General features: G+C 44.1%; 2 protein-coding genes and 1 long non-coding RNA gene across 6 annotated transcripts in view; 1 reads left to right on the top strand and 2 right to left on the bottom strand.

Annotated features, from left to right (window-relative positions):
* The window catches only part of ANKFY1 (ankyrin repeat and FYVE domain containing 1), a 75,399-nt gene extending 70,019 nt beyond the window's left edge, over nt 1-5,380 (bottom strand). The window contains exon 1 of the mRNA XM_084822774.1: nt 5,246-5,380. Coding sequence (XP_084678900.1) covers nt 5,246-5,255 — 10 coding nt within the window. The 5' untranslated portion in view covers nt 5,256-5,380. The remainder of the gene's footprint in view (nt 1-5,245) is intronic.
* LOC146334987 (uncharacterized) lies at nt 5,357-7,123 on the top strand. Its single transcript, XR_014786137.1, has 2 exons — nt 5,357-5,844; nt 6,146-7,123. It is a non-coding gene; the product is annotated as an uncharacterized LOC146334987 (long non-coding RNA).
* An 11,713-nt stretch (nt 7,124-18,836) lies between these two features.
* The window catches only part of UBE2G1 (ubiquitin conjugating enzyme E2 G1), a 43,256-nt gene continuing 35,481 nt past the window's right edge, over nt 18,837-26,611 (bottom strand). For 3 of the 4 annotated variants that reach the window (XM_084822729.1, XM_084822727.1, XM_084822730.1), the window contains 4 exons: nt 26,207-26,299; nt 23,578-23,756; nt 22,633-22,757; nt 18,837-19,920 (listed from right to left, as the gene is read on the bottom strand). In XM_084822729.1, coding sequence (XP_084678855.1) covers nt 22,671-22,757; nt 23,578-23,756; nt 26,207-26,299 — 359 coding nt within the window. In that variant the 3' untranslated portion in view covers nt 18,837-19,920; nt 22,633-22,670. Of the gene's footprint in view, nt 19,921-22,632; nt 22,758-23,577; nt 23,757-26,206; nt 26,305-26,611 lie in introns of all 4 variants that reach the window. The other variant, XM_084822726.1, reaches the window with a different exon arrangement.

Raw genomic sequence — 26,611 nt, 5'->3', positions numbered from 1 at the left:
GTAGTAATTGTACAGAAACTGACTTCTACACAATGAAATGCTTCCCCTTTTTTATAACCCCCCCCCCCCCCCCGTTTTTAACTGAGCAGCTAAACACTGCGGCTTCATTTTTAATGTAACTTCTTACAAAAACTGCTGGTGGTCAGTGTGATCTTAGAAGAGGCATTCCTTCTCTCTTATGCAGGAGGGAATGCCTCTTCTATGATAATTGCCAAGACACGCCCCAGACATTATCTAAAAATAAAACATTATGCCTTCTTCATAATTGTTTATTCACATGCATGTTGGTTCATATTTGGACAATTAACTAATTGAGCCCATACAAATAATTTACTAAGATTTGTTAAAGAGAGTGACTGTCCAAGTTGTTGCAAAACTGTGCCTCATAGGTCTTAACAATGGTAAAGCTATTTACTTTTGAAAAAGTTCCCTAGCCACAATTTGCTGTGCTTATCTGCCACCATCTGCTCAGCCAGGGCACAGAAAGCAAACCAACTACAAACACTTCAGGAATATAGAGGAAAAGGAAACCTAAAAAAGCTGATCTTCTCATAATGAGATTCTATGTTCTTCCTTTTCTTCCATGAAACTTTCTGGAAAAGGAAACTGCGTAGACAACATGAAGATTTTTGGCTGTGGGAGGAAGTCAGGGCAAATTTGCAAGATCATCAGACATTCCAACATACACATGGGTATTGCACAATTTTGAGTATTGTTTTTAATTTTAAAAGAAATTAAGTTGCCTTTGAACATCCAAGGAAAGTGGGATGTAAGTATTTTAAATTAACAATATTTCCTATAAAGAAGTGTCTTCTGTGTAGGAATTTAATAACCTTTAAAGTGGACACAAACATGTGTCAGATACAGCTATCCTGATCAAAAGCTTGCCTGCTACATTATCAACTCAAATCAACCCATCAAAAGTACAGATACAAAGCAGGTTACCTTTGAACACCCTGCCATAAACAGAATCAGGATGGCTGAAGGCCAACATGGGGTAATCGATTCAAATCCCCACTATATATAAAAGCTATCAAGCTCACTGATCTATCTTGGCCAACTCACTCTCTCACAACTTCATCTACTTCCAAGGGTTGTTGCAAGGCTAAAATGCCGCTCTAAGTTCCCTGGAGGAAAGGTAAGATGAAAGTCACAATAAATAAATAAAGGGATGGTAAAAGTTACTTTCTTCCACCCTTTCATATTTAATAGCTGAAGAGAGAATTCTTAAAAATCCGAATGACAGTAAGTACCAGCCAACAACTGCTTGCTATGTCTCCCCAAGATGGGCACAACGGTGCGGTTTTGTGCTGAGAGGCACAAAAACGCAAGTTCTGTATTTTATACACCTGCAGAGAGAGGAAGAATATTTCTAATAGTTTACCTACATGGAAGTAAATCAATATTGTTTGCTTCATCCACAGATCATAATGAAGCAACACACCGAGGGCTGCCACACAATTAAAAAACATAGTCAATTGATGATATGAATGATAAGACTGAGCTGGCATTTATTTCCTCATCATCAAACAATAGTTCCAAAGAAGACAGCCTACTTTAGAGTATATACACACGTCATAATAGGTGCGATGTCAGAAGAGGCACTTCCTCATGTACAAAAAGAAGGGGGAAATGCCTCTAAGATGGCATCAACTACTGTGTTTCTAATTAGCCTAATTTAACAGGTACCTCTCTATTCCATCAAAAGTCCCATCCTCCCCATTAATCTCTCTAACCAATCCATTGTCTAAACACTGCAGCCCCACACTGTAAAGATGTTGCATAGTGGCTAAAACATTGAACTAGGATTGGGAAGAGCTGGATTCAAATCCTTGAAGCAAACTGGATGATCTTGAGCCTGTTGCTATTTCTCAGCCTAGCCTACTTGAGAGTGATGCTTTAGAAAGAAGCAGTAAGAAGGGTGTGTCTCTGCCCCAAGGAATGTACAATTCTTACATATTTATATAGGACTCTTTGTGAGCAAGTAATTTTACAGAGAAGCAACAAGGTATGGGAGGGTTCCTGCTGAAACATGTTTTTTATATATAGTGCCATCAGTGCCCACGATCCTTCACAGAATTGCAACAAGACAACAGATCACTACTGCAAAGGGCTTACAGTCTAAAAGTCAGCATGGGAAAATGGAGGAGACTGAGATGAAGTTTACCATGGGGAAAATATATGTTTGGTTTAGTTACACCTCTTTAGACTTAGTTTCAATAGGAGATAAGGACTAAGGAGATGTACCAAAACCTTCATAGAAAGGTGGGCTTTTGAAGAGGGATTTGAACAAAAATTATTACAAATAAACAAGCAAGAGGGAGTTTATTTTAACTTTCTGTTTTGCTGAAGATGTGAGCATTGGGTTGGTGTGTGTCTGTTATGGGGATACCCATTCATAAAACAGCTGCTTTGGTGGGCGTGGCTGGTCAGAAAACACCCACTTCACAAAATGGCAAACTGGTGATACTAAATGACAAGTAATTTGCCCAAGAACCTGAATACATAGCAGAGGTGGGGTCTGAGACCCAAAACAAATCCTTTGACTCCACAGTTCTCCCTCATATTCAGGATCATCCCCACAAAAGTCTCCCCCTTTGGTCTTCTCACCCCACAACCCCAGTACATAAGATCCGCTCCCAGCACACAAGGTCCACTCACCCCAGTTGCTCATTTCCCTCTCTTTTTCAGGATCACCCCACCCCAAAAACCACTCTCTCCCTGACACGCACACACCATACAATGGAAGCACACACACCTGCCTTTCTCCCTCACTGCACTGCCCCAGAGGCCTCCCTAACTCCTACTATTACTCTCCACAGCCCTCGCCACCCCAGCTCCAATCTCCCCATTGCCTCCTTTCCCATATCAGGTTGCCACCCACCCACCACTTCCTCCTTCCACTCCACTGGATCACATCCAGCTCCTCTCCAGTTTTCCTACTGCCATCTCCAAGCCTCCACTCCTCACCAGGCAGCAGCAGGGCCCGTCCCTTTCTTCCTTCGTATTTTTCCTTGGGTGATCTGGAACACTTCAAAGCAAAGAGCTGGCCTCCAGCCTCCTGCTGTTTTATTTCTCTGAGTCCACATGGGCCCAGATAAATAAAGATAGCAAGCACTCCGTTTTTATAAAACGCTTCTTCTTTAGTGGGGAGGTGCTGTAGCTCAGCGCTGGAGCCCATGCTTTCCATGCAAAGAGTTCCCCATTTAATGCCAGGATCTCCCTGTAGGGTTAGGAAAAACCCTGAAACTGTAGGGTTAGGAAAAACTCTGAAACCCTGCAGAGCCTCTGCCAGTCAGTACAGGCAATACACATCTTAGCAAGACGGACCAAGGTTCTGACTAGGCACGAGGCAGCTTCCCCTGTTCCTACGTGGGCTGCAAAAAACACATGATATAATGTTGAGAAGGGCCACCGAGAATGGGCAGCACCTGTGTGGAGTCCCTGACATCTGCGGGTAAGGCTGGGAAAAACCTTGTCTGAATGGGTGCTAGTCCTGATGGCTATATCCCACCACCAGTATCCGAGGCAGTATGTCTAAGTACGCCAGTTACTGGGGAATATGGGCGGGCGGGAGGGTGCTGTTGCACTCGTGTCCTGCTGGTGGGTTTCCCATGGGCAGCTGGTTGTCCACTGTGTGAACGGAATGCTGGACTGGATGGGCCCTTGGTCTGACCCAGCAAGGCTCTTCTAGCTAGACCAGTTCCTGGAGGAGAAGGCTCTCAATGGCTACTAGTCTTGATGGCTGTGTGCTACCTCCAGTACCAGAGGCAGTATGCCTGTGTACACCAGTTGCTGGGGAAATAAATAAATGAATAAACAAACATGGGTGGGAGGGTGCTGTTGCACTCCTTCCTGCTGGTGGGTTTCCCATGGGCAGCTGGTCAGCCCCTGTGTGAACAGAATGCTGGACTAGATGGACCCTTGGTCTGATCCATCAGAGCAATTCTTATAGAATCATAGAATAGTAGGGTTGGAAGAGGCCTACAACACCAATGAGTCCAACCCCATGCTCAATGCAGGAGTCCAAGTCAGAGCATCCCCGACAGATGGCTGTCCAGCCTCATCTTATGTTCTAGTTAGACCAATTCCTGGAGAAGAAGGCTCTCAATGGCTACTAGTCTTGATGGCTGTGAGCTACCTCCAGTACCAGAGGCAGTATGCCTGTGTACACCAGTTGCTGGGGAAATAAATGAATGAATAAACAAACATGGGCAGGAGGGTGCTGTTGCACTCGTGTCCTGCTGGCGGGTTTCCCGCGGGCAGCTGGCTGGCCACTGTGTGAACGGAACGCTGGACTGGATGGACCCTGGGTCTGACCCAGCAAGGCTCTTCTAGTTAGACCAAATCCTGGAGGAGAAGGCTCTCAATGGCTACTAGTCTTGATGGCTGTGAGCTACCTCCAGTACCAGAGGCAGTATGCCTGTGTACACCAGTTGCTGGGGAAATAAATGAATGAATAAACAAACATGGGCGGGAGGGTGCTGTTGCACTCGTGTCCTGCTGGCGGGTTTCCCGCGGGCAGCTGGTTGGCCACTGTGTGAACGGAACGCTGGACTGGATGGACCCTGGGTCTGACCCAGCAAGGCTCTTCTAGTTAGACCAAATCCTGGAGGAGAAGGCTCTCAAGGGCTACTAGTCTTGATGGCTGTGTGCTACCTCCAGCATCAGAGGCATTATGCCTGTGTACACCAGTTGCTGGGGAACATGGGCGGGAGGGTGCTGTTGCACTCGTGTCCTGCTGGCGGGTTTCCCGCGGGCAGCTGGCTGGCCGCTGTGTGAACGGAGCGCTGGACTGGATGGACCCTGGGTCTGACCCAGCAGGGCTCTTCTTAGGTGCGAAGCAGGATGCCGCCCCCGCCCCGCTCTCCCTCACCCCCCAGGGTACTGCGCTGCGGGACAGTCATGTTTTCCTTTAGGACACTTGCGGGGAACCTGTCACCCCCGACCACGGACGGCGCTGGCCGGGCCGGCTGAGGGCTGAAGCCCAGCCACACGCGCAGAGGCAAAGGCTCCCCCGCGGCACCTCCCCCGCTCCTCCGTCCGCCTCTCCCACTCACAGAGCCCCCCCCCCACGCAGGTGACCCTCAGGCGCGCCCAAGCTCCCCCCTCTCCGGCTCCCCGCCCCGGAAGCGCCTTCCCACCCCCCACCCCCCAACAAAGGCCCCACCCACCCCTCAGAAAGCGGCCCGAGGGGAGCCCCGCTTCCCCTCAAGCCGCCGCCCCCCCCCCCCATTGCACTTGCCTTCCGCCATGTTGGCCCAGGGCCGCTGCCTCGCACTGAGCTCTCGCGAGATCCGGGCAAAGCGGCGGGGCAGCGGGGGCGAAAAGAAGAGGGAGGCGAGGGAAACCGCGCAGGCGCAGTAGGCGCCTTCCCCCGCCCCCACCCCCACCCCCACCCAACGGCTTTCCTGTCAGGCGCAGTGGTCGGTGAGGGAAGGAGCGGCGAAGGGGGTCTTCAGGAGGAGGAGGCGGCGCCGCTGGGGGGGCGGGGGCGGGGGCGGGGGCGGGGCAGTTTTTTTTAATGCCCCCCATGAGTAAAATGGCTGTGAGGCCCTTTCCCCAGAAGTGCCTCTGAGCACGTGCAGAGTGCCCCCCGCCCGCCCGGCGCCGGAGAGGACTTGTTTATTTTTTTGGAAGGGCCTCAGGGTGAAGCACCTTTCTGAGCATGGCCTGAGTGTCATTTTTTTTTTCCTTCCTTGCCCGGAACAAAGATGTTCTTTTTAAGGACCTGCAGGCAAAGAGCCTCTCTTAAGCTTGCGCCAAGTGTCTTTTGTTTTCTTGAGCAGAGCACAGGTTTCCGTTGAGGGACCAGCTAGCCAAGAGCCTCTGATCACATGCAGAGTGCCTTCCCTGGAATGGAACAGAACATTTTTGAAAGGAGGACCTTACAGGCAAAGTGCTTCTCTAAGCATGGACCAAGTATCTCTTCTTGATCAGAGCAAAGGTTTCCTTTTAGGGACCAACTAGCCAAGAGCCTCTGATCGCATGCAGAGTGCCTTTCCTGAAATGGAACAGAACATTTTTGAAAGGAGGACCTTACAGGCAAAGTGCTTCTCTAAGCATGGACCAAGTATCTCTTCTTGATCAGAGCAAAGGTTTCCTTTTAGGGACCAACAAGCAAAGCACCTCTGATCAGATGCAGAGTGCCTTCCCTGGAATGGAACGGAAGAGTTTTGAAGGGGGGACCTACAGGCAAAGTGCTTCTCTAAGCCTGCACCAAGTGTCTTTTCATAAGCAGAGCTCAGGTTTCCGTTGAGGGACCAACTAGCCAAGTGCCTCTGATCACATGCAGAGTGCCTTCCCTGGAATGGAACAGAACATTTTTGAAAGGAGGACCTTACAGGCAAAGTGCTTCTCTAAGCATGGACCAAGTATCTCTTCTTGATCAGAGCAAAGGTTTCCTTTTAGGGACCAACTAGCCAAGAGCCTCTGATCGCATGCAGAGTGCCTTTCCTGAAATGGAACAGAACATTTTTGAAAGGAGGACCTTACAGGCAAAGTGCTTCTCTAAGCATGGACCAAGTATCTCTTCTTGATCAGAGCAAAGGTTTCCTTTTAGGGACCAACAAGCAAAGCACCTCTGATCAGATGCAGAGTGCCTTTCCTGGAATGGAACAGAAGATTTTTGAAAGGAGGACCTCAGAGCAAAGTGCCTTTCTGACAATGTGCTGTCTTTTTTTTCTTGAACGGAATAAAGGTGGGTTGTTATTTTTAAGGGCAACATGCCTCTGAGCACATGCCAAGTGTTTTTTCTAGTTTTAAGAGGAACAAAGTTTTTTTTTAAGGACTTGAGAGTAAAATGTTTCTGAACATATGGCAAATGCCTTTCCCTTGTGACAAGAAGCAACTTGAAAAAATCAATGTAAGAAAAGTGTGCCTTTGAGCACGTGCAGAGTATATCTTATTGTTTTTTCTTCCTCTTTTTCTTATACCATTTTATAGACCAAGGGCAATACACGCTGTCAGCTTGGCAGTCCTGTAGGAACGATTTCCCGTCTGTCTTTAGGGGGCCCAGGCAGACAATTCAGCTGTGCATTGGCTAAGGGGAAATGGGAGCTTTCTTTGCATATATATTCTGCATCCATTTTCTATCAATAAACTGTCACCTTTTTTGGCACAAGTGACTCTTTCATCTTGGTAGTCAAAAGAATCTAATTTGACTGGGACCTGACAGAATTAGAACCCAGATCAATACACCATGGCAGTAAAATCCTGCTCAGCAATTTGCAGGCTTACATATAATAGAAGGGTTGTGACATCCCATAGGGCCATCCCATGGCCCAGCTGTGGAACCCATTTTTAGTAGAGAGCACAGCTAGGAAACTGTGAAGACCGTGCCGCTGTGCATGCACAGAGAGCCACTCCTTTCCCACAAGGCAATCACAACCCACCTCACATATATTGGATTCAGAGAGTATGGCATTCCATAAAACGTGCTCCTGCACCTGTCCTATTTAGAAATAAAGTTCCATTGATTCACATGGTAAGAGTCGCGTGGCACCTTCAGGACTTAGACTTTCAGCCTGTTCCTATGCACGTTTATTAGGAGAGAAATTTCCTTGTGCTTCAGATTTGCAGCCGTATTGTGGCATGTGTTGCCTCTTCAGCCACAGTTCTCAACAGGCACGAGCTTAATGTCCATTTATGCACTCATGGATTGTTGTTTGTGGTATCCGAATGTGCCCCTTTGACAAATTAATATATGAAGCGGATTTATATTGTGTCAAGATCACTCGTATTGTCTATTCTACTTGGCAGAATTCTATTTGTCTGTTCTACTTGGTGATGGCTCTCCCAGTGCTTCCCCTAGCCGTCCTAGCTGAGATCCTTTAACTGGAGATGCTTTCCAGAGGGGTGGCCATGTTCAGCTGCTGCAAAAACAACAAAGAGTCTTACGGCACCTTGGGGTGCAATCCTATCACGATGACCAAAAGCCTCCGAACTCAGAGGCTTACGGTCATCCAATGCAGAACGGGAGGAGCAGCGGAGACAAACTTTGCCTCCCAACTCCTCCCGCTCTGCATTTCCAGTAGACTGGCTTTTTTGCCTGTCCAGCTGGGGCGTTTCGGAGTGGGAGGGAAGGAGGCTGGAGAGCCCTCAGGAGAGCTGATCTCATGGCCTCCCCAGTCCCCTCCCCACCCACTGGAACGCCCCCCTTTACCCCCGGTCGGGAACTCGACCTTGGAGAAGCAGACAGCGTGGTTCTTTCTGCACCAGCTGCAAAGGGGAGGGCGGGGAGGTTAAGAGTGTGGATTCTTGGATCCAAGGTCAGAGAACTGTGTCTGACTTCGGATCCAGGAACCTGAAATATCCTATGGCCTCCAGGTGTTGTCTAGGGGCCATCGGATTGCTCCCTCCACGACTAACGTATTACGGGATAAGTTTTTTGGACTACGCCCCACTTCATCAGACGTTTTAAGTGTAATGCTGATTTACAAGTGTGTGTACACACACAGTTGGTTAGGGGTGGGTGGGACTGTAAACAAGTAAAAAATGAAATGCAGAAAGTACAGACAGCAGTAATTATCTTATGAACAGAGGCCATAGAACTGTTGTTGGGTGATAACAGACATGCTTGCATTGGTGTGCTGATAGTGTAATTTTAAAAAGTTATCCCCGTTCAAACCACAGGAGATAGAGTCGACTCTCTTATTTAACAAGGTTTATGAAGCGCTTACATTAAATAAATTTCAAAGCAATGTAGAAAAGGCATACTGAGAACAATGTTGCCTTCTTGGGAATGCTTGTTGGAAAAGGAATTTTTTCAGTAGGTGCCAAAATCCCGGAAAGGTTGTCGCATGCCTAATTTGTAGCGGTAGGGAGTTTCAGAATGTGTGCCCTAACGGTACCAAGGGCACAATCCTATGCATGTTTAGACAGAAAAAAAAGGCCTACAACTCCCAGCATCCCTCCAGCCAGCATAGCTCAAAGTTGTTTTTAGATATATGTTGTCTCTGGCTGTTTGTGTGTTTTTATGTAAATAGTGAACTTTGTATACTGTATTTTTAATGTTTTTAATCTTTGTAAACTGCCCAGAGAGCTTCCGCTAGTATAGAAATGAAATTATTATTATTATTAATAGGATTTATTTATTATTTATTTATTTCATTTCTATACCGCCCAATAGCCGAAGCTCTCTGGGCGGTTCACAAAAATTAAAACCAAACAAAACACAATAAAACAATTTAAAATATATAGAACATTAAAACCACAATCCCCTTCATGGATCACTGCCTTGTTGTGGCGAAGGGGCTTGCGTAACTCAGTGAAGCCATAAGCTATGCCGTGCAGGGCCACCCAAGACGGACAGGTCATGGCAGAGAGTTCTGACAAAATGTGGTCCACTGGAGAAGGAAATGGCAACCCACTCCAGTATCCTTGCCAAGAAAACCCCATGGAACGTATCACAAGGCTAAAAGATATGACGCCGGAAGATGAGCCCCTCAGGTCGGAAGGTGTCCAATATACTACTGGGGAAGAGCAGAGGGTATTTCCAAGTAGCGCCAGAAAAAGTGAAGCGGCTGGGCCAAAGCCGAAAGGACACTCAGCTGTGGATGTGTCTGGTGGTGAAAAGAAAATCCGATGCTGTAAAGAACAATATTGTTTAGGAACCTGGAATGTCAGATCAATGAATCAAGGTAAGCTGGAGGTGGTCAAACATGAGATGGCAAGATTGAACATCGACATCTTGGGAATCAGCGAACTAAAATGGACAGGCATGGGCGAATTTAATTCAGGTGACCATCATATCTACTATTGTGGCCAAGAATCCCTTAGAAGAAATGGAGTAGCACTCATAGTCAACAAAAGGGTGGGAAAAGCAGTACTGGGGTACAATCTTAAAAATGATAGAATGATCTCAGTACGAATCCAAGGCAAACCATTCAACATCACAGTAATTCAAGTCTATGCCCCAACCACTGAGGCCGAAGAAGCTGAGGTTGATCGGTTCTATGAAGACCTCCAACACCTTCTAGAACTAACACCAAAAAAAGATGTCCTCTTCATCATAGGGGATTGGAATGCTAAAGTAGGAAGTCAAGAAATCACCGGGATAACAGGCAGGCATGGCCTTGGTGTACAAAATGAAGCAGGACAAAAGCTAATAGAGTTTTGCCAAGAGAACACGCTGATCATAGCAAACACTCTTTTCCAACAGCACAAGAGGCGACTCTACACATGGACGTCACCAGATGGTCAATATCGAAATCAGATTGATTATGTCCTTTGCAGCCAAAGATGGAGAAGCTCCATACAGTCAGTAAAAACAAGACCTGGAGCTGACTGTGGCTCAGATCATGAGCTGCTTCTTGCAAAATTTCGGCTTAAATTGAAGAACGTCGGGAAAACCACCAAACCGTTCAGGTATGACCTAAATCATATCCCTGATGAATATACAGTGGAGGTGAGGAATAGATTTCAGGGATTAGACCTGATAGACAGAGTGCCTGAGGAACTATGGACGGAGGTCCGTAACATTGTTCAGGAGGCAGCAACGAAATCCATCCCAAAGAAAAAGAAATGCAAGAAAGCCAAGTGGCTGTCTGATGAGGCTTTACAAGTAGCTGAGGAAAGAAGGGAAGCGAAAAGCAAGGGAGAAAGGGGAAGATATATCCAACTGAATACAGAGTTCCAGAGAATAGCAAGGAGAGACAAGAAGGCCTTCTTAAATGAATAATGCAAAGAAATCAAGGAAAACAACAGAATGGGAAAGACTAGAGATCTCTTCAAGAAAATTGGAGATCTCAAGGGAACGTTTTGTGCAAAGACGGGCATGATAAAGGACAAAGAAGGCAGGGACCTAACAGAAGCAGATGAGATTAAGAAGAGGTGGCAAAAATACACAGAAGAACTATACAGGAAAGATCTGAATGTCCCTGATAGCCATGATAGTGCGGTCACTGAACTTGAGCCGGACATCCTCGAGAGTGAAGTCAAGTGGGCCTTCGGAAGCATTAGTAACAACAAAGCTAGCGGAGATGACAGTATTCCAGCTGAGCTATTTAAAATCCTAAAAGATGATGCTGTTAAAGTGCTGCATTCAATATGCCATCAAATTTGGAACACTCAGCAATGGCCGCAAGACTGGAAAAGGTCAGTTTACATTCCAATTCCAAAGAAGGGCAACGCCAAAGAGTGTTCAAACTACCGCACAATTGCGCTCATTTCACATGCCAGCAAGGTGATGCTCAAAATCCGACAAGCTAGGCTTCAGCAGTATGCGAACCGAGAACTACCGGAAGTACAAGCTGGGTTTCGAAGAGGCAGAGGAACTAGAGATCAAATCGCCAACATTCACTGCATCATGGAGAAAGCAAGAGAATTCCAGAAAAACGTCTATTTCTGCTTCATTGACTACGCTAAAGCCTTTGATTGTGTGGATCACAACAAACTGTAGCAAATTCTGAAAGTGATGGGAGTACCAGACCACCTTACCTGTCTCCTGAGAAACCTGTACGAGGGTCAAGAAGCAACAGTAAGAACCGGACATGGAACAACCGAGTGGTTCAAAATTGGGAATGGAGTACGACAAGGCTGCATATTGTCACCCTGCTTATTTAACTTATATGCAGAGTACATCATGAGAAATGCCGGGTTGGATGAATCAGAGGTCGGAATTAAGATTGCTGGGAGAATTATCAACAACCTCCGATATGCAGACGATACCACCCTAATGGCAGAAAGTGAAGAGGATCTAAAGAGCCTCTTGTTGAGGGTGAAAGAGGAGAGTGCAAAAGCTGGTTTGAAACTCAACATTAAAAAAACTTAAGATCATGGCATCTGGCCCTATCACTTCCTGGCATGTAGAAGGGGAAGAAATGGAAGCAATGACAGATTTTACTTTCTTGGGCTCCAAGATCACCGCAGACGGTGACTGTAGCCATGAAATTAAAAGACGCTTGCTCCTTGGGAGGAAAGCTATGGCCAACCTAGACAGCATAGTAAGAAGCAGAGACATCACCTTGCCAACAAAGGTCCGTCTAATCAAAGCTATGGTTTTCCCAGTAGTAATGTATGGCTGTGAGAGCTGGACTATATGGAAGGCTGAGCGCCGAAGAATTGATGCTTTCCAACTGTGGTGCTGGAGAAGAGTCTTACGAGTCCCCTGGACTGCATGGAGGTCAAATCAGTCAATCCTAAAGGAAATCAACCCTGAGTGCTCATTGGAAGGACAGATCCTGAAGCTGAAGCTCAAATATTTTGGCCACCTAATGCGAAGAGAAAACTCTCTGGAAAAGACCCTGATGCTGGGAAAGACTGAAGGCAAAAGGAGAAGGGGACGGCAGAGGATGAGATGGCTAGATAGCATCACCGATGCAATGAATATGAACCTGAGCACACTCCGGGAGAGTGCTCAGGACAGGAAGGCCTGGCGTGCTATGGTCCATGGGGTCACGAAGAGTCGGACACGACTGAACGACTGAACAACAACAAAACCACAATATAACAATACAACCACAATAAAACCTAGCAGCAGTGCAGGAGTTTAAAATACAGATTTAAAACAGCAAAGCTAAAAATTTAGAAAGCTAAAATGCCTGGGAAAATAAAAAGGTCTTCACCTGGCGCCGAAAGGAGTACAATGTAGGTGCCAGGCGAACCTCACTAGGGAGCTCATTCCAGAGCCGGGGTGCCACATCAGAAAAAGCCTAGGAATGCACCATAGTGGCCCTATTCTCAGCAGTGATGGATTGTACCTCCAAAATCTATGGTTCCACCAGGAAGGTGGCACCTGATGGAGCATAGCAACAGAGCAGGCTAGTAGGGGATTAAGCAAACTTTTAGATATCCTGGTCCTGAATTGTTTAGGGGGTTTCCGAGCTGGATTAAGACATGCAGAGGCCCTAAACCATGTCAAAATTCAGAGGCCTCAGACCATAAAAAAATAAAGAGAAAAATGTGTATAACATAATAGAAATGTAACCATTATAGTTGCATATACACATAGGCAATTGATGGGTCACCCCCGGTTTTTGTTTTCTAATATTGCCATTTCTGATATCAGATTTGCATCTGTTTATTCCTTTATTTTTCATTCAGCCCCTGACAGAATTAAGGAACAAGGTGTCTCAGAGTATCTGCACAGCCCAATTGTTTTTCTTCTTCGGTACAAAAACTCAGTTCAAGTCCTTTCACTGAAAAATCCACTCTTGGTTCACCTGACCTCCCTAACTGGGAGCGGGGGGTGCTTTTTAGATGTGGCTTTTGCTAAAGCATTGGAAAATCAGAAACCTTTGCTGATTTACTGCAAATCACAGATAGATTTACCAATAGGTCTCAATCAAACATTTGCCTGCCACCCCTAGCTTTCAGGGGTGGTGGGAAGCACCCCTGCTCCCTTTTATTACTGTAAAAGGTAAGGGTGGTTTTAACTTTGGAACAATGCCTGTTGGTATATAAGCACGTGGGTTTTCCAAGTTGCACAACTTTTTCAGGCCCAACCAGACATGATGCATAGCTCTGAAGGTAGTAGAGAATATGATGCATATCTTTAGCCGTTTCCACTTTCAGAGCACGTTGCCAGGACAGCAGCTGGTGGGGAATGCGGGAGCCCTGCTTCCTGAGATTTGGGGTGTGTGAGGGAAGCGTCCATTATGCAAGTGTGACTGGCGTTCTGCAAGCATTTCAGCACAATTCAATAGGCTGGCTGTGACCTCTAAACCGTAACTAGAAGATCTTCTTTGTCGCCTAAAAGAGTCAAGACAAAAATGTTGTGGCTACTCCAAAATCAGAAAATAGTCCCCACCTCAAGGGAGAAAAGTAAGTGATAAGGATGTTCTAATCTTCATAGTCTTTATAGATTTGAACTGCTTTTGCATGTAAGTTTTAAAACATTTAACAAGCTGTTGAAAAATGATGGGCAAAATTCTGCAGCTAGCTTATGCATAGCAATTTCCATAGCATTATTCCTCCATAAACCCTAGCTAGATGTGCAGCTGCTCTGAGTGGTCAGCTGTTTGTCCACACAAGCAGCTAGAAACTTACAATTATCAAAAATAAAATCATGCACATAAAAGCTTCCCATAGCACAGAGTTCTGTGCTGTATAATACAAGAGTAGCTATGCAAAAGTATATGCTTTTTTCAGGCAAATACATTTGCTACATGGCACTGCTTTGGAAGGCCAGTTAATTGAAGCTCACATCTAAAAGCACAAGTTTATTTCACCTTCTGATCACTTTTTTGGACAGCAAAACCTTTATGTAAATTTATCTTACCCTTTTTCAAAGTCATTAAGGTGGGTTTTTTTAATTATATGTACCTATAACAGTAATAGATGACTTAGTAACAGAAATGAAGATGAAAAATAACTAGTATCAGGACAAGAAATTTTGAAGCAGATATTTTAGGTCTTTCTACCACCCAAGAAGAAATCTGGAAGAGGCTTCTAGTAATTAAAGCTACAATCCTATACTCACCTAGGAGCAAGTTGCACTGAACTCAATGGGGCTTAATTCCGAGTAAATATGTATACGATTACACTGTAAACGAAGTCCCTGTTATTACAGGCTTGGGCCCCTGGAATTTGCCAAAATCCAAAAGCAACAGTATAGTACTATCTTTCATTAGGACCAACTAAAAAAGCATCTCAAAAGCTTATGCACTACTTTGGGTTCATCAGAAGTTTGGTGGACTCGTGTACTACTTTGGGAAGTTTTTGCCAGTCCTCAAGACATATCGTACTACTGTTGCTGCTTGCTTTCTCGTCCCCATCTTCCCCCAATATAGAGAAAAACACAATTATCAACAATTAGTGTGGTTTTTGAAGAAGCCATCTGGATCGCTTAAAAAAAAAACTATTCAGCCCCAATCCTTCCTAGCTTGCAAGAGAAAGGATGTTAGAATTACTAATATGTAACATTCCCTTGAATTTCATAAAAACTCATTAAGGTATGGCCTTTTGCTTCTCTGGACAAGGTTGTTAGGGTTGCTAGCCAGCCAATATTGCATTCTGTTCTGGCACATAGCCAACTTTAGGATCCCAAAAGCTAGTACAATGTTTATTATTGACCCCATCAACTGTCCATATCCTGATGCATGTTCCTATTCTCACGCAGATTGAAAAAGATCCAAGAATCACTAGGACCAGCAACGGACTTCCTAGGTTTATTGTAGGGCAACATCTTCACAAATGAAGCCTAGCCCAAGTGAAATCTTTCAATCAGCAGTTGAAAGCTATGCTCTACTCAGGCAGTGAATCAGCTCTAGATGGCTTAGAATCAGGTTACCTGAAGGCCTGCTTACACTTACATAAACCCACCAAAGCGCTATGATTGGCCAAATGGCAGAGCCTTCAAAGCCAATTATTAGTTAAGATCAGACTGGTGAATAGTAGGGACATGGTCTTTTCAGTGGTGGTGCCACTGTTGTGGAACTCTCTTCCTAGGAAAGTCCAAGAAGCCATGGTTAGTTTTTATTACTGTAAGCCACCATGAGGATAATAGAATCATAGAGTTGGAAGAGGCCATTGAGACCAAACCCCTGCTCAGTGCAGTAATCTAGGTTAAAGCAGCCCTAGATGTCTGTGCAGTCTTTGCTTGAATACCTCCAGCAATGGAGAGCCCACCACATCCCTAGGCAATTGGTTCCATTATCTGACTGCTCTGACAATTAGGAAGTTTTTCCTGATGTTCAGCCAAAATCTGCCTGCCTGTAATTTAAGCCCGTTCTTTCACATCTAACAGTCTGCGATGAGAACAAGTTGCGACCCTCTTGTGTGCAACAACCCTTTAGATATTTGAAAAGTGCTACTATATCCCATTTTCTCTTCTCATGGCAAACATAACCAGTTCCTTCCATGTTTTGTTGTAGGACTTCGTTTCTGGTCCCCCAGTCATCTTAGTTGCCTTTTTCTGAACTCATTCCAATTTATCTGAATCCTTCTTAAAGTGTGTGGTGTTCAGAACTGGACACAGTATTTTAGCCGAGGTCTGACCAGTGCAGAGTGGAACTATTACTTCTCGTGATTTTGAAACTATACTTCTAGATGCTATTCTTCAAAAGCAGAGTACAGATGAACAACATAAATCAGGGTTGTAATGAGATATTGCTGATCGAGCCTGGATTCAGTTGGGCCTGAGTATACCCTTTTGCACTGTGTGCGTGTGTGTGTGACACCTTTCCCTGCTAGTTTTGTGTGGTGCCAGTGTCTTTGTTAACTTCCTAGTTAACTGTTCCATGAATTGCAGTCTAAAACAGCCACCTAGGGGAAGAATAGAGGAGACATAACCATGTCTGATCAACTGTCTTGGGGAGCTGGAAAAAGAGAAGCAACTGCAGAATATTTCCAACAGACAAGGTCAGTTGTCAGTAACTGATCAGTATCAGGGACCTTCTCACAGTAGCCCCTTAAACAGTGTAATACTTTTAAAGCACTTGCAGTTAAGTCAACCACAATGGCAACAGAGATTTAAGCAGCCATGTTCAAAACCAAGCATAAGTAATGCCAACAATAGCAAGGACAAAACTTGTAAAAGCAAGCTTGGTCCCAGAACAAAATGAGGCAGCTTTATATTAAGAAGGTAAAGGTGTCCCCAACCAGTCGTGTCCCACTCTAGGGTGCGGTGCTCATCCCCGCTTCTAAGCCGAAGAGCCAGCGCTGTCCAAAGACGCTTCCGTGGTCATGTGGCCAGCAGGACTGAACACCGAGGTGCACGGAACTCTGTTACCTTTCCCGCCGAAGCGGTACCTATTTATCTACTTGCAATTTCTTGCTTTCGAACTGCTAGGTTGGCAGGAGCTGGGACTGAAGACGGGAGCGCACTCCGTCACGCGGCACTCGGGCCTCGAACTGCTGTCCTGCCGACCTTCCGGTCTGCAGTTCAGCGTCTTAACCACAGCTTTATATTAACACTGGGTTAATTTTGATTTTAGCCCCCTTTAAAGTCAGGACAGAGAAGTACCCCAAAAGATGCAGTTGAATTTGTCTGAAGAGGGGGAAGAACAATGAGTAAATAGTTTCTCCTTGCAACCCCCCCCCTGCCCATCTAGATCCCTTGGAAGAGACAAAGAGTACTAGATTCCTCATGTTGTTAACGGCCCGCCCCCCTTTCAGTAGAAAAGTCTAACAGAAATTCTCCCTTCCAAACTGCCATCATCCCAGTGCAATTTATGTTCAAGGGACAAATAAGCAAAAGCTTTGTGTTGTGGCAAGTTAGGAGACCTTATTAATTCTACATCCAGCTGGCTGCCTTTTGGATCACAATAGCTGCCCTAGAAACTCTTGAGATATTTCCCTACATATTTTAATTATGGAATAGATGGCCAGGATGCAAGACAATTCTCCCTCCGTGTCTTACGCAAGAAGAGCACAAACGTTAGCCAGCTGGCTGGCAAGGAATCTCCTCCCCGACCTCAGCAGGAGCCAAGCAAATTTGGTTCTTGTTTGAGCAATTGTCTAAATCCAGCTATTGTGTCTGGGTACTAACAGTTCAGAAGCAGCAAATGTAGCTGTCTGGCTAAAGAGAGAAACACAATTAAGTAGCATTTCTAATTTATGCCAGCTTAGAGTAATTTGTGCTGTCATATGTATCCAGACAAATGGGACAAAACATTGCTGCTTTTAAATAAATACTAGAGGCAAGAACCTGCTACCTCTGATTTCAGATTTTAATTGCGGTTTCTTCTAATTGGCTTGTACCAATGGTGGGTCCCCTGGCATTTGTAATTGGTTCACTTTTTTCCCCTCAGAAACTTACCATATGTTTTTTCTTTCTCTGTGCTTGCTTTTGTTTGAAATGGCAGCCCTAAAAGCAGGCAGGTCTGGCCAACTGCTTATAAAAAAAATAGGCTTTCTTACAGTCACACAGTAGTTGCTGTGAATTCGTTCTGATCCAACCATTCGGGCCCTATGCAATTAACTACATACACAAAAAAGCCACAGAAGACCTATTCAACTCAGTCCCTTTGCTATTTAATAAATATTTCCTTCTGCCAGAAGGATATTTACATGGCGTTAGAGGCCACCACATTTTAAAATGAGGGCAGTTAATATGTTTTGTCAAGAGCTCCTGCAGAAACCAATGCATGATAAGGACGTTTCCTTTTTTCCCATGCAATGTAACTCAGACTAAGCACCACCTGCCCCCACAATGTACCAGAGGGATGCTGCTGCTATTCCTTTGTGGATTCAAACTTACAGCAAGCAATTTGCCTCCAGCCACTGCTTTGAAGCAGGGCCTACCAAAAGCTGTAAACAGCAGTAGAACATAAGGGGATATGTGTACACAGAAGCTCTAAAACAGACCAAACAGGCCTACAACTACATCCTACAGCGTATGTAACATCAGAAGATTAAATGCTTCTAATGAAGAGAGATTACACATCTTTGGCTTACTGGACTAGAATGGGAAGCAGTTTCCGTAAGGAGTTTCACCATTACAATTTGTGCCATCCTTCTCATACCTGCCCTTTATCAGTATGCATATTTTATTCTTTTATAACCGAGTCTATAACTGAAGATTAGACTTGTCCCACTTCAGCTTATGTGATCAGCTAATTTCCAAGAGAGAACCATTTAGAATATCAACTACAACAAAATTCAATGGATATATTTGTTCCCTGCATTTATGCTCCTCCAGGAAAGTGCTTCTTTTCTTTTGACACTGGTTAGGGCTACTTTACATACTATACATGGAGGTTCGCAGAACTCATTAGGAGGTCTTTGGACAGACCAGACAATTCAGTTCCACAGCATATAGGAGTCATCTGTTGATGAAGTCTCATTAACAAGCATTTGCTACCAATCTGAGTGGGCTGCCACCATTCTTCTTAAGGCTCTCTGAAAATGTATTCCCATTTTTGATATTACAGATAGCCAAATTGACACCAAGCTATTGGAAAAATTTGTATTTTGGAAGAACTCACTACAGAAGGTGACAGAATTCCAAAATCAAGTTACATGAAAATATACATCGCAATTTCTCTTTATACATTAAGTGAGGAAAATCTGCAGGAGATTAGAAGGCAAAGAAATATGAGGGGAAAAAAGAGAAATAAGAGGGAAGAGTGAACGGGGGGGGGGGGAACAGCATTTGATAGCAAAACCAGAACTCACTTGAACGCCTACAGCTCTGCATGCTTTTATTTATCCAACTTCAAACCAGCAAGAAATAAAAAAGCAGATCAACCTGCACTGGCTAACTTATCTAGCTGACCAAAGCTCTCAGCCCTTTTGGGAAAAGTATCAGGCTTGAGGGTGCTCCACAGCTGTTGTATCTTACTGCTACATCCAAGCCAAGAGATGAGCACAGCTAGGTAATAATATAAAGGAAACGAACGCACCTCCTCATGACAGTGCTCAAGTCATCATTATAATCAAGTAACAGATCAGTTTTTTATTAATGTAATCTGAAAAGGTTGAGGGGAAGGGAGTTACAAAGGTATTAAACTTTATTAAAGTCAGAGATTTTAATGAAGCTTCAATGGCCGAAAAGAAAAAGTTAAAACGGAATTTTTTTAATCCTAATTTGTTTTAGTCCGACATGCTTCACGAGAAACTTTAAAGACTCATAAGAAAAAACATGAATTGGGAGTTAGGGAGGGAGGGAGGGAGGGAGGGAAGGAAAACCTGCTAAAAATCTGTAGAATTTACACGATTCTTATTCTAACTACAAGACAGCATTATTTGGTACAATGTGTATTTGTGGATGTACATGAACAGTATATATATTATCCGGATCATGTTGTGCTATGTACACATCTTTACAATTCTTCCTGAAGGTTAAAGCAGTTCCATTAGTTTTCAAAATGCGCAAATCCTTGTTGGCACTTATTAGGCTCTTTGTCAGCATTAATAACTGGCATGTTTTATTGCAGCCCAGTTCCAGCCAGTGTCTGCCAACTTGGTATAAACAGAAGTCCAGCAATAGGTGGGTAGAGTGCAGGAAAAACAGTGCCATATTCCTCAATTGAAGACCTGCGAAGACAAGAACAGAGAACCATCAGCCAAATTAGATCTAGACTTCACAGCATCTTCATACTACAGGTTTGCAGCAGATTCTGAAATAGACTCCTTTGCACTGAACACTTCATAGAGATGTTGACATGAGGATCCACACATGTTTTCATAAGGTAGCTAATTCCCAGTACCAGCATACCAGTTCAGTTTCCTGTACGGCTGGTCTTTGGGAGTCAGTCCTACAGGAAGCATACAGCTAAAATACTAGTACACTGAGCATCTTCTGTTATTTAATATTTAAACAGGTCACGTGAACTTTAACTGCGGCTTTCTAAAACTAAGAACTACACTAGCGGTGTTGACATGAGCTCTGTCTGCCAGCTCCGTTTAAAGCACAAAATTGTGTTACAAGTGCCCTCTCTAGCACGGTCATTCAAACATTAAGTTGGCAGCACAGCCCTGGCGAAATACATCAGAATGTTCACTTTACATAGAACTTCGAAAATGCATGCCTGAAGGGAAAAAGTGTTTTCAGATAGAACACAAACATTTTATTCAGAAATGTAAACGTTGTTAACCACTTCTGATGGAAAGTGGCTTACTCAAATATGTAGCAGTCAATGCAGACCACTATTCAATCAATTAACTGGGAGTGTGGGAGGATCTCCATTTAAGATTCTGTTCTTCGTATAAATGTTTAGGTACCTTTCGATTATTCCTGTTGAATATATCTGTGTAAGCTTAGAAGAAGACTGCATAGTTTAGTTGGGCAAATTGTTGCTTAACAAGGTCTTGACCTATTTACAGCAAAAAAGGAAACAGGATCTGCTCAGAGGGTCTGAAGTGTCAAAGCTTTGGGACAGAGCTCACTTGCTGAGGCTAAGAACACTGTAGCCTTAGCTGTCGAACCAACTTAACTGCAAATTCTGGCAGGATTTCTTTTTCCGCAGCAGCTACTAAAATTAAGCATCCCAAAACTATCAACAGTAAGTGGGAGTACGACACACCGTGCCAAGATGGTAGTTTGGCAGCCTCAGCCATCAGTAGCAACAGCATGCCAGCTGCATAAAGGAAATTCGCCTATAATTAAGCATTCCTTAACAGCCAAAAATCAAATTATTAGTATGGCAGTCCTCTAAGACGTATGGGGGCTAGAGGGGGCTAATTATTTCTGAATGTGACACAATCTCCAGTTAAGATCTCCCTGCATGTAGAAAGCTTACTAGCCTTCTCCAATAAGTTTTCCACATACAGGAGTATCTTGATTGGATAATTGAAACCTACACCTACCCTGATCTTGCACAGATATACTGAGATGCCCCATAAGAGTGTACCACATGGCCACCCCTAAACCAGTTCAGCATTTGAGGCAGTCTTGAAGGTCTAACTCAACATCTAATGAAGCTGAGTGGGACGTTTCACCCACTGGAGGTGAGGGGCACATATGCCAACACAGACAAGCAGAAGCATAACTACCAAGTAAAGCTACTTCCAATATACATCGATACAGCCAAAGTTGCATACTTGGTTTTCAGAGTTAGCCAACGCCAAGATTCTTGGGAAAACATCAACTGCAAGATTACCATTAGTAGTAACTACAAACGCTACAGGACACATACAAGCAACAGGAGCAAATAAATTATACACGCATGCACACCCCGACTCCTGCACCAAATATTAAGCAAAACATATCCTGCTCATTTTCTGCAATACTAGTGTGATGATATTCGGTAAAGAGGCTTCTACTGAAGGGTTGACATTTGACAGACACCACTAATTAAAAGTTCTATTCTACTTATAGAAAAAATAAGTTCTGTTCTACTCTTACATGAAGCTACCAGTGGCATCCCATCCATGGAACTGACCACACTTAGCTTCAGCATCATGTCCATTCACTGCCCCCTGAAGATACCACTACTCCTTTTTGTTTCCTCAAAGTCAGAGCCAGAAGTAAGGTTGTACTCTCCTTGGGATTTAAAAAACACACACCTGTATACAAGTTCTCATGTAGTTAAGTCTCTCTTGAGGAGATTTTGAAAGTGTATTTGTCCTTCAGATTATTTCTAAAAACATGCGCAGGGCACACGGGTTTGGGTGCACAGCATATCCTGTCACCTAAACTATAGCCTCTTCTTGATCTGCTCCTTGTACCCAGCCAGCCTGTGTTAGAACTGCTAGTTTTATTCCGCCCTTCCTCCTAGGAGCTCAGGGCAACATACATGGTCCCACTCTCCACCTTTATCCATACAACAAGTAGCTTGTATGGCTGAGAGGAATTTGGACCTGCCTTAAGTCTGACACACTACCAACTGCATAACTCTGGCTCTTCCTCGAATTTTTCAGTGACTAGAGCTATGGTCACTTTTCCGTCATGTGTGTTGTGGAGACTTGAGACTTCAGTACAATAAGGAAGGCTTGAGCTACACATATAAACAGCTCTTAGCCAATTGTTTCTACTTTAGTTTCGTTTTTTGGCTGGGGTCCCTACTCTAAAGCAAGCTGATTTTATATATGACATTATCTCAACACCATTAAGAGATTTTGCCCTAGTAGAACTGGTGGGGGGATAAAGTCTGCTCAACTAATGCAGAAGAGAGAGAAAACACACATTTGCAGTCTGTGAAACCTTACCTCAGTGCCTTCAGCATTCAGCATATAAAGCTAATATTTACCTTGCAGTTTTTCCAATTCAAAATGGAATTTTCTGTAACTTAAAAAAAAACTACTTACCCTGAACAACGTGAAGCTACTAGCTGCTGAATTAAGCATCACTCAAAAGCAGTCTCTTGGCTTTTTCTTACACAGCGGGCAACTTTCCTTTTGAATTCTCCATTTCTATCTTCCCTCCATTCTTTCTGTAAATTGAAATCCAGATTTCAAATTACTCCAGTGCAACGTATCATTAATTATTTTCATCCACTCCAAAATCAGTGAAGCGTGCCATAAAATTACTTGCCTATTCTTTGCAATAAGAGTAACTGATACTTGTTATTAAAACAATACATTTCAGTCATTAAACACATTTTTAAACTGCATCAAGTGCTATTTGGGACACTGTTTTAAAAGGCCAATTCTCTGGGAGTGAAAGGATGCAAGCCATCCATTCAGTAGCCAGAGATCAGTCAGAGATCAGGACTGTGTGTATATTCTATGCCCAAAAAATTAACATTCTGTGCCAAATCCTGCACCCTAAATTAAGCAGAAGTGCATAGTCTTCCTGCTTTCCCAATATCAGGATAGACAAGGGGCAAAGCAGAACACTGAAACCTCAGTCCCTAGACCAGCTTCCACAAATTTCAGGAGAATTTGCCAGCCATCAATTACGTTTTCAGGCTCAATATGGCAATTAAGGACTAGAGAATTGATCTGAAGATACCAAGTTCTACCCCTTACATCCTATTCCATGCTCCCACAGTGCAGTCAAATGTTTAAAGCTACTCAACTCTTCTCAAAAACAACACCCCTATGCTGTACTTTATCCACTAAGCAGCAACTCTCCCTTACCACACAAGCTGAACTAAACAGGGTGGGTACATACAACTGACATAATAGCTATATAAAGCAATATATATCTACTACATGTATGCTTGCCAAGGACATGAAACTGTTCCCAGTTCAATTGTGGTGCTTCAACAGCAAGGCTGGAAATAGATTTACAAGCCAGAGGAGTCATACCGCTGCATCAACGTTAGCAGGAGAGTCGCCGTTGGGATCTGCCAGCATAGAAATTACACTAATCATTATGGTTTCCACAGTATGGATGGGTAGCCAGCGTTCTTCAGGTTTCTCATAGCCATACTTGTCTTCACCAGGCTCATGAAGGATGGAAATACAGACATCACCATTTTTGTCAACTACCAAAAAGGGACAGGGAGGAAAACAGATTTCAGAGGCTTAGCACTGTAGCAAAGATCCTGTCTTTAGATAATAGCGTAAAGGCGAGTAGAGAGGCTGGTGGAGAGCACCAATCTCAGTTATGACCCTCAGACCCATTTGATTAAGATCAGATTACTATTACAATATATTTGTTTGAAAAGTGGGGTATAAATGCTGAAAATCAAATTCAATCAGCTGGACAATCAGAACAGACATGAGGAAGTATTTCTTTACACTATGCTTACTTTATGGAATTTACTTCCTTTATTTGAGGCAATGGCCTTTAGCTTGGATGGCTTTAAAAGGTTACACTAATTCATAGAAGAGAATAGGACTATCAACGGCTATTAATCATAAAGGCTATAAGGAACTTCCTGATTCAGCGGCAGTTTGCTAATGAACACCAGTTGCTTGGTGCAAGAGTGGGAGAGGGATATTGCCTTCATGCCCAGCTTGTGGGCTTCTTGGAAGCATTTGGCTAACTACTGTTGGAAACAAAAGGTTGGAATAAATGGACCTTTGGTCTGATCCAGTAGGGCTCTTTTTTGGTTCACTGTATATGAATCCACCAGCCACTCTGCATAGACCAGTTCATGACTGTTGTTATCTTTACCACCAAAATCCACCAGGAGAAATATGCTATTAGGTTCTATAGCATATTAAACATAGTAATTGTTCTGTAATCCAATATCACCATGTGAGATAGGCCATAAGTATTTTCACTTTAAAGATGGGGCATATAAGCAAAGAGTGAATTGTCCAGGAGCACTTAAATTATTCAGTTGCAACTGAGACCTAAAATCCCCATTTCCCCAAGTTTGTCCATACTCACTTTGCTGTATGAGACTGCATGCAAGCAATTTTCCCTACACCTACTGAGAGAGAGCCTAATGATTAGGCTCTAATGACTCACCAATTACATGACCAATAAGTTATCTCCATTGTTACAACTGTTAGTCTGCATACACTGGGGAAGTTTGCACAACATGACAACCCACCCTGACAAACAAGCTGCGCAGTGTGGGTTGTTTGCAGAACAATCCACAGTGAGCCCAACAGATGATAGGGCTTACCGTGGGTTGTTCTCCCCCACCTTTCCCCTTGGGCCCCCACCCAGCTCTGGCACATGTCTCATCTGCCTGTCCCATCCTACTCCCCGCTCCAATCGCAGCCCCATTTCTGTTCCCCAGTCCCCCCAGCCCGACATTTGCACAAATGGGGCCAGAATAATTCTTTATTATATTTTTTTGGGTCCCAGGAACTTATGCAAATGTCTTTGTTATATTATCATGACACCAGTCTTTTGCAGTTGTGCAACTGCACACTTGTGGCTGTCAAAAATATATATAGCCTTGCCTTGTATGTTACTGCGAATGGAAGCTGCGAAAAGGGCAGTAGCACAGATCTCCCTTAAAAGGACTTGCTGGAGACTCAGGGAAGTATGGAATGGAAGCAAGGTACCCACAAGTGTCAGCTCAACACTTGAAACTCTGGGGACCACCTTGCTAAGTGGGCGATCTTGATCCCTTTTCCCCACCTCTCACTGTCAACAGCTGTCAAATCAGCCTATATGCAACCTCCTTTTGTCCATTATCTTGTATGTCTTTCATAATGCAGTTGGTTCCTTTTGAAAGCTGAAACATACAAGGTAATAGGCAAGGCTAGGCTATATGTTTTTGACAGCTGCGCGACTGCGAAAAGCCAACAAAAAAATAAAACTAAAAATAATGAGGAAATTCCTGGGGCCCAAAAATAACTTTTAAAAGGGAGTGGCAAACAAGTGACAGCCCCTCCAAAGTGCCATTTGGGCACTGGTAGAGGGGCTGTCACTGCAGCACGGGCGGTATCACCCAGGAAAAGCGGCACTTTTCTCCCACTCTCACCAAGTGGCTTGCCGCCTGATCGCCGCAACCCACAATGGGTTGGCTCTGCTGGGTTTGGACAACATGCCAACCCATCGTGGGTTAAACAACCCCAAGAATAAGCCATGGGTTGTCAAGGTGGCTTGTTGGCGAAAAACAAGCCACCCTGCTGGAAGTGGCCCAAGTTTGGATTACTCAACAATGCACCATGGCTTGTTTCACACAACAACTCATGATGGGTTGATGTGTCATATGAACCCAGTCACTGGGTTGGATCCAGATATCTGCTTATGTTAGGAGGTGGGTGGAAGCTTACTTACTCTCTCCTTTCCCCACAAGCTGCCAGAACTCCTTGACAATACTCCCTGAGGGTCAGGCAATCCTGCTGAGTGGAGTGGGCTATGGTGGAAGAGAGCTTCTGTAAAATTGGTTGGGATACCTTCTGGAAATGGAAGAGGTATCTCTGCCTAATTTTCTGACAAATCCCCCTGCGGCTCTCACCTTAGCTCAGACTCATTCCAGATGAAGACAGAACACTATATTTTACACATATTATAATATCTTACCATTTGGATGCCATATTTCTGTGATAAACTTCATTTTTGGCGGCCTGAGTGGATAGTCCTTTGGGAAAGTAAGGTGAGCCTTGAAGACGCCACCTTCACTGAAAAAATTAAGAGACTTCTCAGTAACTGGCCTTTAGAAGGTTCAATGGTTTAAACTAACTGTTGCTTTGAACTCATGCAGAGTAATCTTTTAGAGCACTGCCGGTAGGAACCGCATCCAAGGGAGTAATTACTGATTAAACGGCTAAGCAAGGCATGTTTTTGGCAGGTAAGTGCCCATTCTGGGGTTTCAAGATTAATGTTGACACCCAAAATATGTCTCCGGATTATTTAATTAATCCCTTGAACTGCTTCCTAACACTTTAGTAACTTCCTCACTTGAAGTCTGGAATTTTAGGAGTACTA

This window comes from Heloderma suspectum, chromosome 16 (assembly GCF_057233095.1).
Source record: "Heloderma suspectum isolate Gila_16-S chromosome 16, 16-S_ref, whole genome shotgun sequence".
Lineage (NCBI taxonomy): Eukaryota > Metazoa > Chordata > Lepidosauria > Squamata > Helodermatidae > Heloderma > Heloderma suspectum.
The sequence above is the reverse complement of the archived record's forward strand: the minus strand, read 5'-3'. Positions and strand labels throughout refer to the sequence as shown.